The 15,339-nt window shown below is 36.4% G+C and overlaps 1 protein-coding gene across 1 annotated transcript in view; it reads right to left on the reverse strand.

Moving 5' to 3' along the window:
* BRD10 (bromodomain containing 10) overlaps positions 1-15,339 on the reverse strand; it is a 54,869-nt gene that overhangs the window by 31,606 nt on the left and 7,924 nt on the right. Inside the window, exons 3-4 of the mRNA XM_071579922.1 lie at positions 13,619-15,048; positions 3,431-3,507 (exon numbers count right to left, since the gene is read on the reverse strand). Coding sequence (XP_071436023.1) covers positions 3,431-3,507; positions 13,619-15,048 — 1,507 coding nt within the window. The remainder of the gene's footprint in view (positions 1-3,430; positions 3,508-13,618; positions 15,049-15,339) is intronic.

Genomic DNA, 15,339 nt, shown 5'->3' on the forward strand with positions numbered 1-15,339 from the left:
AGCAGTGGTGCTTGGGTGCACAGCTGGCTGGAGGATCTTGAAGGACTCTTCCAACCTTGATGATTCTATGATTCTAAAGCAATGTAGCTGTCTATCAAATCTACCTACTTATGTATGTTTTGAGAGAGTATTATGTTCTTCTTATTCCTGTCCCTAGAAATCAGCTTTTTCATTGCAGAAGATGAATGCCAGTATCTTGGAAAAATCGTCAAATGGAAGTAATCTGTACATTTCGTCTTACCATCACAGGGCAATTTAGGACTTAACTGGAGATTATTAAGCTGTTTGGTTCTTTCAGGTTAAGACTTGCTTTTTCTGAATACCCTTAGGTGGAAATATTTCCATTATTACTGAAAACATGTTAAAATAATTTAAGAAAATAAAAAAATATTAAAAGAAACAACTGTACAAAACCCACTCCAGAAAAACTGTTTTTTATCATACAACTGCTAATTATTTTTCCCACATCAGTAATTCATAGCAATATATTTTTACATCAAATTCATGTACAGTTTTAGATTTGTAGTAATTTCATATTAAAAAAAGCCTTTCGCTGTTAAAACACAGAACTGACACTTACAGCTGAATGCATAAATTTCAGAAACCTCTAATACATACGTACCTTTTTTCATAACACTTGTGTACGTTTGAAGAATTGAGGAATTGGAATTCGTAGTTTTCACATTTAGAATAGCTAATTAAAAAGAAAATTGACACTGTCTTGCCACAGACAATGTATGCAAAATTAACTTGCAAAAGGTATCTCTCAAGTCAGGAAACAGAATTATCATGTGTAACTTTAGTAGGTTCAACATGAATGTTTGTCCTGCACTTAAAGAAGTTCCACATAACTAAGATATAAACTGAGGCCAAACACTGGCTTTTCTTTTCCTGTCTGGCTTGTGAAGTAAACCATGACACTGTACCATTATGCCAAACATGGCAAGTATGGCACATAAAGTCCTGGACAAGAGCCAATAAAGGCATTGATAAAGATTTTCCCTATACAATTACAATCCGCTCTTTTGACCAAATACCTGATAATTCAGTTACTAAATTTTTCACTGCCTTTTATTTCTCCTGTGAAACCAATCCAAACTACATCAATGTGAAAAACAATTCCAGTATATGAAGTTTAGTTGTCTTGGGGCTGGAGATGGCAGAGAAGAGTAATCAAATCTCTAAGTTCCAGTTCTCATCAGAGGAGGTCTACATTTGAGGCTCATGTCTGTGAGTCAATTACCCACTGGTAAATCAAGGAAAGTAACTGCAGCTGATCTTGGAGGATTTATAGTCAAAATCAGTTTACTATTTGATATACTCCAATAGTGCACTGGAAACTGCAATAAAAAAGGTTCAAGAAAAAATTCATATTGTTTTCGTTCATTTACAGTTGATTTGAGATGCGGATATAAGGATGCACACTGATGGGGAAGAAACTATTTCTGAAACTTCTCTCACTTGGTTAACATTTCCCACCTTACAGGAGGAAGCCACTGTTTTGAAGGAAAGATGAACAGTAACAACAAAGTGTAGTGTATTTTGTATGATCATTTTGATATGGAACCTAGATGCTATTTCTCCTAAGGAGACTTTCATTTATGTTTCAGTGTTCTTTACTCCTGATTGTTAATTGGCAGAACTTAGCAATTCAATTCCCTGTGAACAACACTGCCTTTCTAAGTTGTTTTGTATGTTTTAATGGGTAAGTTAACATGAATGTAAAAGGAAAGGTATTAATGCTACAATCTAATAATTTTGTCACATTCTGATAGCTTACTGATAGTTTCACATACAGCTCTTGAAGAATACATTTTCTAATCATCTATCATAAGAAAAACAATCTGAGGAGAAAAAACATTTCCTTTATAAATATTAGGCATTTTAAATCTTAGGATTAATAGTACAATTTGCTCACAAACTTTTTTGTTAATAATTGATTTTAACATATAATTTGTGTCACTGCGCATATTAAAAACTTACTAATATTATTCCGCTTTAATGCCAAGTTGTGATTTTCAGGTAAGGGATCTATACTTAAGTACAGAACCTAATCTTATAAAATAAATTGCCTTATGGTTGGTTTCGGTTTATTTTTACACTTGCAGGCTGCAGGCACATGAAACATATATTGAAGCACACATTACTAGACTCCAAAAGCCTTAGTATTATTCCAATTATAAACACTTTAGTATCTGCAAGTACTTCCACCAGTTATACCAATCCTGTCTGTCCTCTTGAAAAAGGCAGGTTAAGTTGCTAAAAAGTCCCCTAATAAGATTAAACTGCTCAATACTAATCAATCAGAGCCTGCCCTAAACTAGATAAAACTCCTAGCTTTGATCAAAAAAGTCAGAAATATTTTGTTACATTTTAATTTAAGTTTTTACATAGACAAATACATGCTTAGATATGTAAATGCATGTAGCTAAAAGGCTGGGCTAAGTTGTAGACAATGTTTTAGACAGACTACTTCCATGCAGTAGTTTAATACTGTAAAAAATTATTTCAAATCTAACTGTATAGATCCATGCTCTGCAGGTAATGTGCTTGGAAAAATAAAATTTTTAGACACTGCACCTGTATTTTAGAGCTGCTAGGAAACATTTTAAATATTACCATTACAACATAGACCAAAGACAGTTTACATTTAACTATCAGTCATTTCTCAGTACTGACTGTTAGTAATCAATTTTATCACCAGAAATTCAACTAGCATCATCTGAAACACATCATCATCATCATGGAATAAACTGACTCAGTGCTGGGGTTTGCCAAACAGTTATAATTTAGTGTGTGTCTACTGGTCAAAATAGCACTGATTGCTTCCTGAAGTAAAAAAAAAACAGCCAAAGGAGAACATCAATCCAAGTAGGCACGCAGTTGTAAATAGCAAACCAGAGCTGAAGTACTGTAACACTTCTACAACAGCATCATAAAACCACATTTATCATGATTAATACTCTTGGTGATCTCTGGCTTCTAAGGAGTAAGTGTTGCAAGCAAGGTGAGTGCAGTTGCCTACAAATTTTTTGCAAGTCCTTCAGTTAACCAAGATGGATTTCAATTCAATAACCATTGTCACACCTCATACAAAACCCAAGTCATTTTATCCCAGAAAATTGTATCTGGGATATAATTTCATTACCAGCTCCTAGCTATTACAAGTTTTATTGTAACAGATATATCTGAGATCCTAAACAACACTGTGGTACAGTGTGCAAGATGCATATAATAAAATCACTAAAACATTCTCTACCAAGAAAGGGTGAAATGCACTTTAAAAAGTACTATCAGATTAAACCTTTTAAACTAGAAGAAGGAAATTCAGCTTTAATTAGGATTTCCAACATGTCTATTAGAAACCAAAGGACTTACTTCAGAGACATTCAGATTTCAAGTGCTTAAAACAGAAATTAAAATAATTTACCTGAAATTCTGGTATGGTAGACTTCCTGACACCTTTCCTCTTCTTTGTAATTGCTTTTTTAGATAGTGATTTTTTTCCTTGTAAGATTAAAAGAGAAGAGCTTCATAATGCTGTTTGTTGTACTTCGTTAATAAAACCAAATTACACAGAGAATTGAAAGCTAAACTGTAACTAACAAATGGCTTACAGTAAACATGATGAATCAGAACTAGACTCAGCAAGAGCAAACATTAAACAAGTATCTGTGGAGTGCAGTCTTCTGGGGTGGGGGGAAGGACAAAAAAGAAAAAGAAAAAAGAAGAAAAGGAACAAATCCACTACAATTCCAGTAATACAGCACCTAAAAATTTAAGTCATAAAAGAAACATTCACACCATTCTTCTGAAAGGAGTGAAATTCAGAACTTATGGCACAAACTTAAAAACATAGCACCTTACCTGCAAGATTAGTTCTCTGACACTGTAAAGTGAATCACACATTAGGATCTGGGATCTCTGTATCTTACAGTAAAAAGATACACTCAAAGTACAAGCAATATCTAGAAATCTCTGACTGAACATACAGAAGTTACCAATGAAATCAGATTATTGATATGTTTTTTCTGGATGAGGCAAAACCTAACATTTTCAGAAGAAAGCAAACACCTTCCTATAATGCAGTTCACACCCATCTGTGCTATATAATAACATGTATATAACAAAAAATCCCTTTGAAGTTAAGACAAATGCTTTACTGCCTACAGTGTCAGAGTCCACAAGTCACATGTATTTCTTGAATCAAGTTGTTATGTCACCAAGCAATATATGCAAGCCAGTAGAGTTTCTTATATGGTTATTCCTACATTCACATGACAAATTGATACAAGACCACTTTTAATTTTTCACTCATGCCAAGATTATCATTCTAACATGACTACTGTGTTCACATTCATGAGTCTTGTACATATGTATGTATTTATGTATGGCCAGACTTCACAAATGCAGATTTGGGCAGGGCTCTCCCCACGTGCCCTTCCAGCCTGGGCAGTGGATTTTTTAGGTGAGGCACAGCGTGTGCAGAACTGGCCCTTTAACTCCTGAGGTCCATCTGCCACGGCTGAGCGAGCTTGGACAGTGACAGGGAAGTCCTCGGGACTGTCACAGCCCCAGGTACTAACCGGGGCTGACCCTGCTGAGCATTCGAGATCTGACGGGATGGGATGGCAGGGAGGCTTGAACTGCCAGGGGACGGTGGTCCATACTGAGACTCGAACTCAGGTCCTTGGGATTCAGAGTCCAAAGTGCTCTCCTTTACACCATGGGACTGCCCCTCATGAGTCTTAAAAAAGAATTAAAAACCTTAAACAAACAAAAAAAAACCTTGAAAAAATAATCATACAGTGTGAAATTTTTTGTCAACTAGTACAATTACAAGCACTTGGTAATGACACAAGCACAGGCAGATTTGATATTTATAATAATGAAAATATTGGCAAATATTGCATTTAACTTTTTCGTAGCACATTCTTGTGTGTGCAAATGCATGTGTGCATACACACACACCTATTCACAGATATCTAGGCATCTGTATTTCCAGTTTATTTCACTGTGAGTTTCCGCAACACTTTACTTGAATTTGAAATAAAAACACTAAGGGACAAGGCACAGGACTTGATGATTCTAGATCTAAAACTCCACATATAATCAAACTGTATAAAAATCAATAAACTAACCTACATTTGAAACTCCCCAAACTGAACACATAAAAAAATTTACAGACACCTCAAGTACCAAAACCAAACAGATTTCACATTAAAGAATAAGGGATATAACAGAGAAACATGTTTATTAGAATAATGAACCAAATGTCCTGACAAGGGGCAAAAAAGTCAGCATTTCTATTATATACTTCATTAATATAGCTGAATTGAAAACATAATTGCTGCGACTGAGGACAGTGCTATCCACTTACTGAACTAAAGTAGACCCTCATAACCTTTCTTGACAAACTGACTCAAAAAGAAGTCTGGTCATATGGTGGTTCCTCATTATAGTTCTGTAAAAAAATGTTATCTGGAAAGAACATGAAAAGATAAAAAACAGCACAGATAGACTCTCTTTCTTCTTCACAAAAAGGAAGATTTGAGTAAGTTTAAAATTAAATTTTCACTTTACTTGAATATTTTAACATATTTTTCAACAAATGTTTATTTGAATATTTTCAGTGTCCAGTGCAGTATGACATATGATACAGTGTACTTAAAAAAATAACTGTCAATAGAAATAGTCTTCCTCTTTTTTCAATATATCATTGTGAGAAAGAGGTAAAAATTGTTAGAAAGAATTATAAGTAATTCAAAAACCAAATAAAATAAAAATCTCTTCCTTTGCATCAGCATCTGAAAAGTACAAAGCAGGAAAGATATCAGGTAACAGACAGACCAAGAATTAAAAGAAGCTTCAAGAAGCACAAGGAAAATGAGCCTTACCTTCTGTGCAAAGTGAATAAAGGAAAAAAAAAAGTTAGAGTATGACATATGAGTTATCATAAAGCATGCCTGTTGGAATATATGTACCAAAAAGACCTACACAATTCTCATCTGCCCTGAGCTGAGCATCTACCTATACAGAGAAGCACTACTGTCTTTTTCCCATTTTTTGACACCAGATAACCTGTGGTGCAGGCATTGTTGGCTATCATATACCAAAAGCTAAGAAAACATTACAGATATTTGCACAATTAATATATACAGCAAACTACTTATGGCAAGTTTATCTTCTATTTTAGTAACATCCTTATAAAATACAAAAGTGATATTAAAAAGAAGTTGTAGCAGTAGTACTGATAATGTCTCCCTTTTAAAAAAGCTTCTATCTATTTTTCTAAAGATTGTAATTCTCAACTTCAAACATCTGCCAACAATGTAACAGAGCCTATTCTTTCACAATCAGCAGCTCTCTCGTAATCCACATGTATTACGTAGGTGGAATATATTATAAAACAGTGTGTAAAAGCTCACCTTTGTAACCCAGAAGTGTGCTGCTTTTGTGGATTACCACCCAGCACCCAGACCTACAACTCTGTAATGAACTAAAATACCCTTTGTCTGTGTGTAATTGGCTCTGCCACATCTGGTCAGTAACCCTGTCTTGGGATAACAAAATCGTTAAGGGGTAGACCAGTCAGCAGCTAGAGTGGCAGCTTCTGAAATCACTCCACTGAGGTCTGCTAGAGATATTTTGCCCATAATCCTAGGTAAAGTAACTATTTGAAATGGCTTATATTAATTTCTTAGCAGATGAACTAATGTTTTTGATAGCAGTCAGTTCACTGCACTGTACATTTCAGAGCATACCCAATGTACAAATATGTTTAATTGCTGACTAATAGCAATCAGTTAAAAAAAACTTGTAAAACTCAAGAAATAATGAAGAGAAACCCAAATATTTCCAATAAGGAAATCTCATATACATAATCTCTTTAGCTTACTTACTCAAATCAACACAGCTCACTTCCTTCCCATGTCCCAGACCCCATCTTTTACAAGTCGTAATTTATAAAGAACACAGCAAGAGTTCTACACATAGACAAAATAATAAAGCAATTGCAGTACAAAACTTTTCAGAGAAGAAAGGGGGAACAGTGGTTCAATAAACAGATTTCCATCTTTAGAGGTCTTCAAGTTACACCTGACCTGCTCTGGTATTTGTCTCATTTCTGCTCCAAACATGGAATCACAGCAGATAACCTCCAGATCATCCTCCAAACAGTATTTCTATGGTTTGTGACTTTTTTAAAAAGACTGTGTTGCACATATGCATTTACTAGTAACAAATACACAGGAGCCACTAACTCAGGACTGCACTGCCCGGAAGGAAGGCGAGTCAGACAACACTGTTGTCCAATCCATTTTGTTACACTTCTTCACAATCAGGCAATACTGAAATGAGAAAAACACTCTCCCATTAAAACAAATGAAGAGTTTCCTAAACTAAACCAAGAAGTCCAAAGAAAATCATGACCTTGGAAGAGCTGAAGAGGCCTTTACTTCAACAGCTGCAAGTACACAAAAGCTGTTCTTAGATCTGCCACATCCTGAGGCATTAACAGTGGCCTCCCCATCCAGCAATAGCTACAACACTAAATTATGTTTACTTGGACAAGTGTTTGATAACTATTTTATAAATATTGATAAATAAATACTGATTTATTCTTATTCCTTTTCCACTATTTGCCAATACTTGTGATAAAGACTGAAGTTTTACTTCTTTTTGATATAAAGTTCAATTTCAAATATAGGCAACACTTCTTTGGGGGGAAAAAAAAGTGCTTTATTTATTACCAGGATTATAAAATAATATTACTAAAAAAATAAAAATCAACTGGCACTGTTCTAAATCTAGGAACTGTCAGCCTGGCATTGTATACATATATGCATGGCCACACTTCACAAATGCAGATTTGGGCAGGGCTCTCCCCACGTGCCCTTCCAGCCTGCGCAGTGGATGTTTTAGGTGAGGCACGGCGTGCACAGAACTGGCCCTTTAGCTCCTGAGGTCCATCTGCCACGGCTGAGCGAGCTTGGACAGTGACAGGGAAGTCCTCGGGACTGTCACAGCACACAGTACTAACCGCGGCTGACCCTGCTGAGCATCCGAGAACTGACGGGAGGGGATGGCAGGGAGGCTTGAACTGCCAGGGGACGGTCCCACTGAGACTTGAACTCAGGTCCTTGGGATTCAGAGTCCAGAGTGATCTCCTTTATACCACGGGACCACCCCTCAGCCTGCATTATTCCTGTGTAATTTTACATTCACTTAGTAACAATTTACTGTGCCACAATTACGAACAATGTCTCCACACCGCCTTTTCCAACAGGCTTCACATCTCAGTTTGGTTTCAGTTCAGAGGGAAAGAGGCTATGAGACATTCTACTTTAAGCAGAAGTTGTAGACATCATCTCTTTTTCCCCTCCCACACTGCAGGAGAGGATCACCTCTTTTTATACCAACTCCAGTACTTGCAGACAGCTAAGTCATGTCTGATGCTACAGAGTGGACAACTACAGACATCCCATGCCAGAATTGTTTCACGTGCAGTGAATGAATCAGAACTGTACAACAAATATAGTAGTTTTCTTTCTCTACCAGAGAATAAAGGGAATACTCACAATTATCTTATTCCTCAAGCAAACTACAACAAACCTTACCCTAACTTAAACTAAAATTCAATTATCTGTGGATATAAGTCAAAATTATTTATGGACTTGAAGTAAAATTTCTCTCCAGTAACATGTGACCAGGCTATGCCTACAGTTGGTGGTATCAGAGCCCAAAAAGTCAACCTGCACATTTTCTGACTTTACCTGCTGAAACAAACTACTTGCATATTAAATTGATACAAGAGCACTGTCAAAATGCATACACTCTGCAGGAAAGGACAGGGCAGTAGTCCTTACAGCTATCCTTTTAGTCACATTTTAGCTATCACACCACTCTTTTGCCTGAATGAAAACAAACTCTCTCACAGAAGGAATAGAGCAAAACACAGGTTTTCCACAGTAAACTAACTCAAACCACCCCTTACTTATCTGCCAAAAAAGCTGAAAACTGTATTCAGCAGACCCAAGCAGCATTCACTTGGATACTGCTTTATCCACCCTGTTTTTGATGCTTGATGAGGACAGAAATCTGAATAGCATTAGTATAAACCAAGTATCAGAGATTAGTGAAAGCACTGAAGTGAACACAAAACAAATGTTGTTCCGAGAAAAGCTGACTTCAAAGCAAAAGTGAACATCACATTAGAAAGCACTGAAATACTTTTACTGTTTAAAACAGTGTATTGCAGGTTTCATGTATGACTCAGTCTCAAAGATAGCGCTTCCTATAACAAAGCAAAACTAAACCAAAATAAATGTGCAGCACAATTTCAATGTGAACGACTTTTTACATTACTGCTCAACTTAAGAAGCTAATTAATGCTAATAAACGGTGATCACAATAGGCAAGGCTGAAGAAATATCACTTCCCTGAATCAGGATTGTTTTATCTTCTATTCTAAACTACAAATCCTAAGAGGTTGGATTATTTTATACTTTTGACTGATAGTTAAGAGGTAGGTTTTATTGATTTTTCTTCGATGTACTTAATAGTTGTCATCAAGTAAGTTTTTAAACAAACTCATTGCTGAAAGTAAAAAACAAATACAGATCTACAGACCTTTCAAATTTATTTCTTTTAAATAACACTACTGGTGGAACAATTCTGTTGTAAGATGCACAAAAAATCAACATTTTCCTAACCAAGACCCCCTTTGCCAGGTCTGTGAAACTTCTTTTATGTTCAGTTTAAGTCCAGTAGGTCCAGAAGACGTCTGGTTGCCACAGGCTTCTTTCCATTCCACAGATGTTAGTACTGAATAGATGAGCAAACATTAACAAGGTAACATAACAACCAGGACCTGAACACTAGTTCTGAGCCTCCAAAAAATGCTCTTAGGGAGATGAGATACAACTAAAACATAAGCCTTTTCAAGTTGGTCTTGCCATCTGAGGGTGAAGGAGGGAACACAAACAAATAAATAATTCTGATCTCTTCTAGTACTACTTTAGAGGCATAAAAATCAGACAGATACACCCAGTGACAGGAATGTTCCTGACACTTGTAAATTACTTAAGTAAGAACAACACAACCCATTTTTACGTTGTTCTACATTGGAATAATTTTTACTTGAAAACAGGAACGTTTTTACAGACCTAGTAAAACTTTTTGTTGTGAACTGTGAAATTTGAGTCCTTGTGGCTGCTTGAAGAAAAGGAATGTTAATCCATGCTTCAAATTAAAAAGTGACAACATAGAGCAATTTTTAATAAAGGCTTCTTTGAATAATAATTTTTTATAAAAATGTGATTTTTACTGCATATGCAAGTCTTATTATCCCAAATGGGGCAATGGATGTGTTTAACATCAAACACTACTGCAGTAGCCTGTCATGGTAATATACAGCTTAGTTAGTGCCCTCCAAGTGTAAGAATTTCTCATTACATTCAAGCAACAACTCCCCTGTTCTCAGACTGAAGAACAGGCACTATACCTTTCTGTTAACAAATCTGTAACACACATTTCATGCCTTTCAAAGATTGAGCAACTACTGAGGATGTCCTATTTCCTTTCTAATCTCCTAATCTTTGATCTTGGTCCCAACAGCTCTTCTTTTAGAAAATATGCTACAATCTGGAAAAAGAAGCACCATGACAGAGTTTTGAAGCTTCCATACTGGCACAGTGCATGCTTTGATATAGTCAAAAGAGCAAAACCAGTTTGGACAAGAGGATTAATGCTGCTGATTTAAAGAGCAATGTAAGGAAACCCTGCAAAACCTCAGCAGAACATGTGTCTGAAGATACTGGCACTGAAGCTGAAAGCACTGAGTACATTGTTACCAATGGGCTGAATACCTCACTGAAGACCTTCATCATGATTAACGTATCTAGAGGCTAGACAATTCTACAACAGCTTTTACAACACTGAACACAAAAGTCTTCACGAGATTTCTGAAGATTAAACTCCCCAGGACAGTAAACCACACACTACAAAATTGCTGCCAGGTTTTTTAATTCATTTCCTCACAGTGAAGCAATGCTTGACTTCGTACCCAAAAAGTAGTTGCCCTTTAAAGAAATAAAATATACTGTGAAGCAGACCTGGAGCAGGCAGACTGCTATGAATCTTCTAGAGCATGAGTACTGGCATAGAATTTACAAGGTTCTTCTAAAGTTGTGTGCTATATTGGTGTTTTTTACATCAATTGGAATAAGTAGAGATTCAGCTCACACTTCAAACTCTGCTTCAGGCACAGAGGTTATTTCAAGTAGCCTCTGGTGACTTCTATTTTCTCAGCCCTACAGATGTTCTGAATTTCATCCAATCCCTATTTCAAACATGCAATCAGATTGCACTGAAACCTTTACCTCACGATTTACTTCAGTGCAGCTGTCTTAGTCCACATCTAGGCAAGCCTTATCACCATTGTCACAGTCCAGAGCAAGGATGTATAATCTAATTTATCTAATTTAACATTTAAAGAGGAAGGCACAGCATGCAAGTTTACAGAACTGCTCTCGCTGATTCTGCCTTTCCACTTTATTCAGTACACTACGCCGTCAATAATACTGACACAGTAATAATTATCGCCCTGTTTCAAAGACAGATTCAGTGAAGTGGTTACACCTTTTCATAAATTTTAAAAAAACCTCGTAATCATGACAAAGCCCATAACATGGCTGTGTTCTCCAGTAAGTTTTGCTCACAATCATTATGGGAAGTTTTCAGCTAGAAAAACTGCACCCCCGGTCTATATTCACAATAAGTAACACTGCTACAGCAAGCCAGGAGTGTGCAGATCCTCTCCACAAAAACATGAACCATATGACTCAAAGCTACATTTAGCTGTCTGAGAGAACCAGTAGTAGTAAAATAATACTTCTGTTAAAAAATAAGTAGAGGTACTCAGATGTACATTCCTGATGCTCTCTTCTACCCACTGCACTAAGAATGTTGTGAGGAGTGTTGGGAGCAGATTTAAATCAAATGCCTTTGTGAATTCAGACCAGGTTTTACCAAATCTTTTTCTGTTCTACATTGTAAGGGAATCTTTAAACAGAAGATTAACATTTCAGTTGATCTTTGAGAAATATTCCTTAACCATGATGAAACCTTACAGAACAACATGGCATTAGCATGGCTTGCATCCCATCGTATCCATTTCAGGCTAACAGGGACAGGATCGATGGACATTAAAAAGCATAGGAAGCAAAGCTCTTTCTGGCTGTTAAGTTTTAGGAAAACTTTCTCCAGTAAGATCGAAATTTACAATGACGAAGTGGTCAGAATAAGATGGAAAATGCCTCAACATTTTAAGAGATAAAGGGTAACAATTCTATAAACTAAAGAGACTTTGTTTGCAATGTGGGTTATTATTCAGTTTGCTTGGTTTTAAGAAGAAAGAAAACAGTGACACTCTTGGAGACCTGACAGTCACAAAAGTGACCATAAAATAGATTGGGTTTGCTGAATATGACATATGAACTTTAATAGCAACTTTAAAAATTTCTTTTGAGATGTGGGTATTGAAATTTTTTGGAAGGAGGAACTTGTGATTTAAATGTAAGAGTTCTTTGGGTATTATGCACAAATATTTGGAATCTAAATACTACTTGTTTTCTTAGCTTTAAATTTTAACTTTTATCTAAAATGCATTGGCATCAGATCTTGGAGTTCTCTTACCCTTTTTAAAAGACATTTTGCTGTCCTCCAGGTTTTTCATTTTGGCTTCTTACTTTTCAGATGAAATCCAGTACTTATCTGTCAGTTGACAGTGCTCTGAGAAGTAGCTTCTTGCTTCAAAAAATACAACGTTTGAAGCAGTCTGCTAAAATCTAGCAAAGACAGCTCAGCCCAGGACTCAGCAGAAGAAAGGTTTCATGATGCTTCAAACAATGTCAAAAATTCTACAGCTACCTGACAATTTGAACTGACTTCAGAACTTTGAAAACTTTACTATTTCCAAATAGGTTTAAAATTTTCCAGTGAGTTAACTGAAATCTGGATTGTGTATCAACTAGCTGAAACACTTAACTAGATGTTGCCCAAATCTGTAATAAAAACGCCACCAGCACAAACTCTGCATCTCAGTTTAGACTCAGGAGACATGTACTCAGGCCCACAGTCTAAGCAGGACTGTTTGGTGACCTAAACACTGCACAGTTCCAGTATGAATGACATTAGATTCACAGTCTCATGCAATTTCTCTGTTTCTCTGTAATGTGGATATGGTAATACTATCAGCAACGGGAGAAACATTTCCACAGTTGCTATAAGACACCATTAAAGTACTTCAAGCAACACTCTCTGATGCTAAACCAGTCAGTCACATTCATTCTCCTGAATATTTTTTGCAACAAACAACCTCTTCCAGTTAATTATAATCTCTAAAGGAAATTCTGCAAATGAATCATGATTGGATCAGCTGATGAGCTTGTGTTATTGAATGGGAAATTTTCACTTTAAAATTAACATCCCAAATGTCTAATGCAATAAGGCTGTCCTGTTTAACAAAATAAAGTATTGACTTATCAGCTAAGAACACAATTTAAAAAAGAAATCAGTATCCTCTTAATTTTTACTGCAGATAAAAATGTCAACTTACCAGATTTGTGCTTCTTATGTTTTGCTTTCTTTTTAATTATAAACAACTTGTTCTGGATCTCAGATTTATAAGATTTGAATGGATGAAGATGAATCTCACGCTTTCTTTGCAAGTCATCAAGTTTTCTCTGCAGATTTTCATTTAGAATATCCTTCAACTTCTTTTTTTTCTTTTTCTTCTTTTTTGCCAGTATCTTACTTAGTTTCTTATTACTTCGCAGTGAATTCTCTAGCACAGTTTCTTTAGCAGATTCATGGTGATTTGTGTCTTGGTTGTCATTGTGAGTGCCATTGATATGCACCTGGCAAGCCTTCAGTCTGTTCTCTTTGAATGGACATATATCAGATCTTAGTCTGGCCACTTCAGCACAACCTTGTCCATTCTCCACATCTGTTTCCCTTGAACTAGGGTGACCACCCATACCAACAGTCTCTCCTGAAGTAACCAAATTCCTTAAGTTCTCTTTATAACAACCAGTTTTCTTGATGTCACAGACTCCCGAGGCTTTAATTTCACAGTTAATATTTATCTCCTCTGTAGGGCCTGCAAACGTGCTGAGATGTGGTTTTTTTTCTGGACAGATAACAATGGAATCCATACTTTTCTCTACTTCTGTCTTGGACTGACGTACCAGTTGTCTATCGGCAGAACTGACCTCCCCATTGCTTTTGGTTACACATTCATGTTTTACTCTTTCCGATTTAATACGTGGCACTCTTTTAACTTTGATGGGAAGAGATGGGAATTCAGGAGCCTGAAAAGGTTTTTGTTTGTAAATCCGAACATCGGCACCACAGAACTGTGGGAAATGAACATATGCATTCTCCAAGCAGTCATAACCAAGAATTACTTCTCTGCATTCGTGGATAGGCTGACCCAGCACAGCATCCTGAACATCCTTCTGTGTTTCATACACAAAGTCACAGAGACCTTTGAGCAGCCATACTTTTTGGTAGAATGGTAGTTCATGAAATGGTTTTTCCTCCAAGGGATTAACTTCTCCAAGCACTTTGAAAAACTGGGGACACAAGCCAAGTTTTTCTGCAGTGCCATTAGGATTGTCAGTCTGCCCTACAACAGTGTACCAGTGTTGTACTTTCTTTCTCAGCGCTGCTTCCCAAGTCCTGTAAGAAAAGGTGGGCCTGCGATGTAACGTAGATCTGCGGTGAGGAGGACTCAACAAAGAAGTCATTATTTTAGATAAAAAAACATTACACTGAGGCATCAGAAGACAGCGTTCCAATTCATAGAATACTATTTCAGGTAAATTTAAAATCTGTTGTGCTAAACAAAGAAAATGACCAATAGCTGGAATCTCCCACATTGTCTCCATCCTTGTAGGTGCTGCTTGAGCTAAAAGTGATTTTTCCCATTCTTCTATTTCTTTCTGACTAGCTTCTTCTGCTTCTTTTCTTTCTTGATCTCTCTGCCTATTAAAAGAAAGTTAATAAAAATTCAGATATTGGGTGAACAAAAAAAAATGAGGGAGAAAAAAAATCAGAGCTACAGCATGACAAACATACTTGCTGTGAAGTAATAAAGAGCACAGCAAATAAAGTTTTACTTCACTTTCTCTTACTTTGCAGCACACGATGCATCACTGGACCAAAATGGAAAGCGACAGTCTTTTGTTTCTATCACCACTAGTTTAAACAAAGAGAAAGAGGTAGGAAAAAAAGCAAGGCATGTATCAGTTGTTTGCATGATTTAGATTTTTGAGT

The sequence above is a fragment of the Pithys albifrons genome, chromosome Z (assembly GCF_047495875.1).
Source record: "Pithys albifrons albifrons isolate INPA30051 chromosome Z, PitAlb_v1, whole genome shotgun sequence".
Classification (NCBI taxonomy): Eukaryota; Metazoa; Chordata; class Aves; order Passeriformes; family Thamnophilidae; genus Pithys; species Pithys albifrons.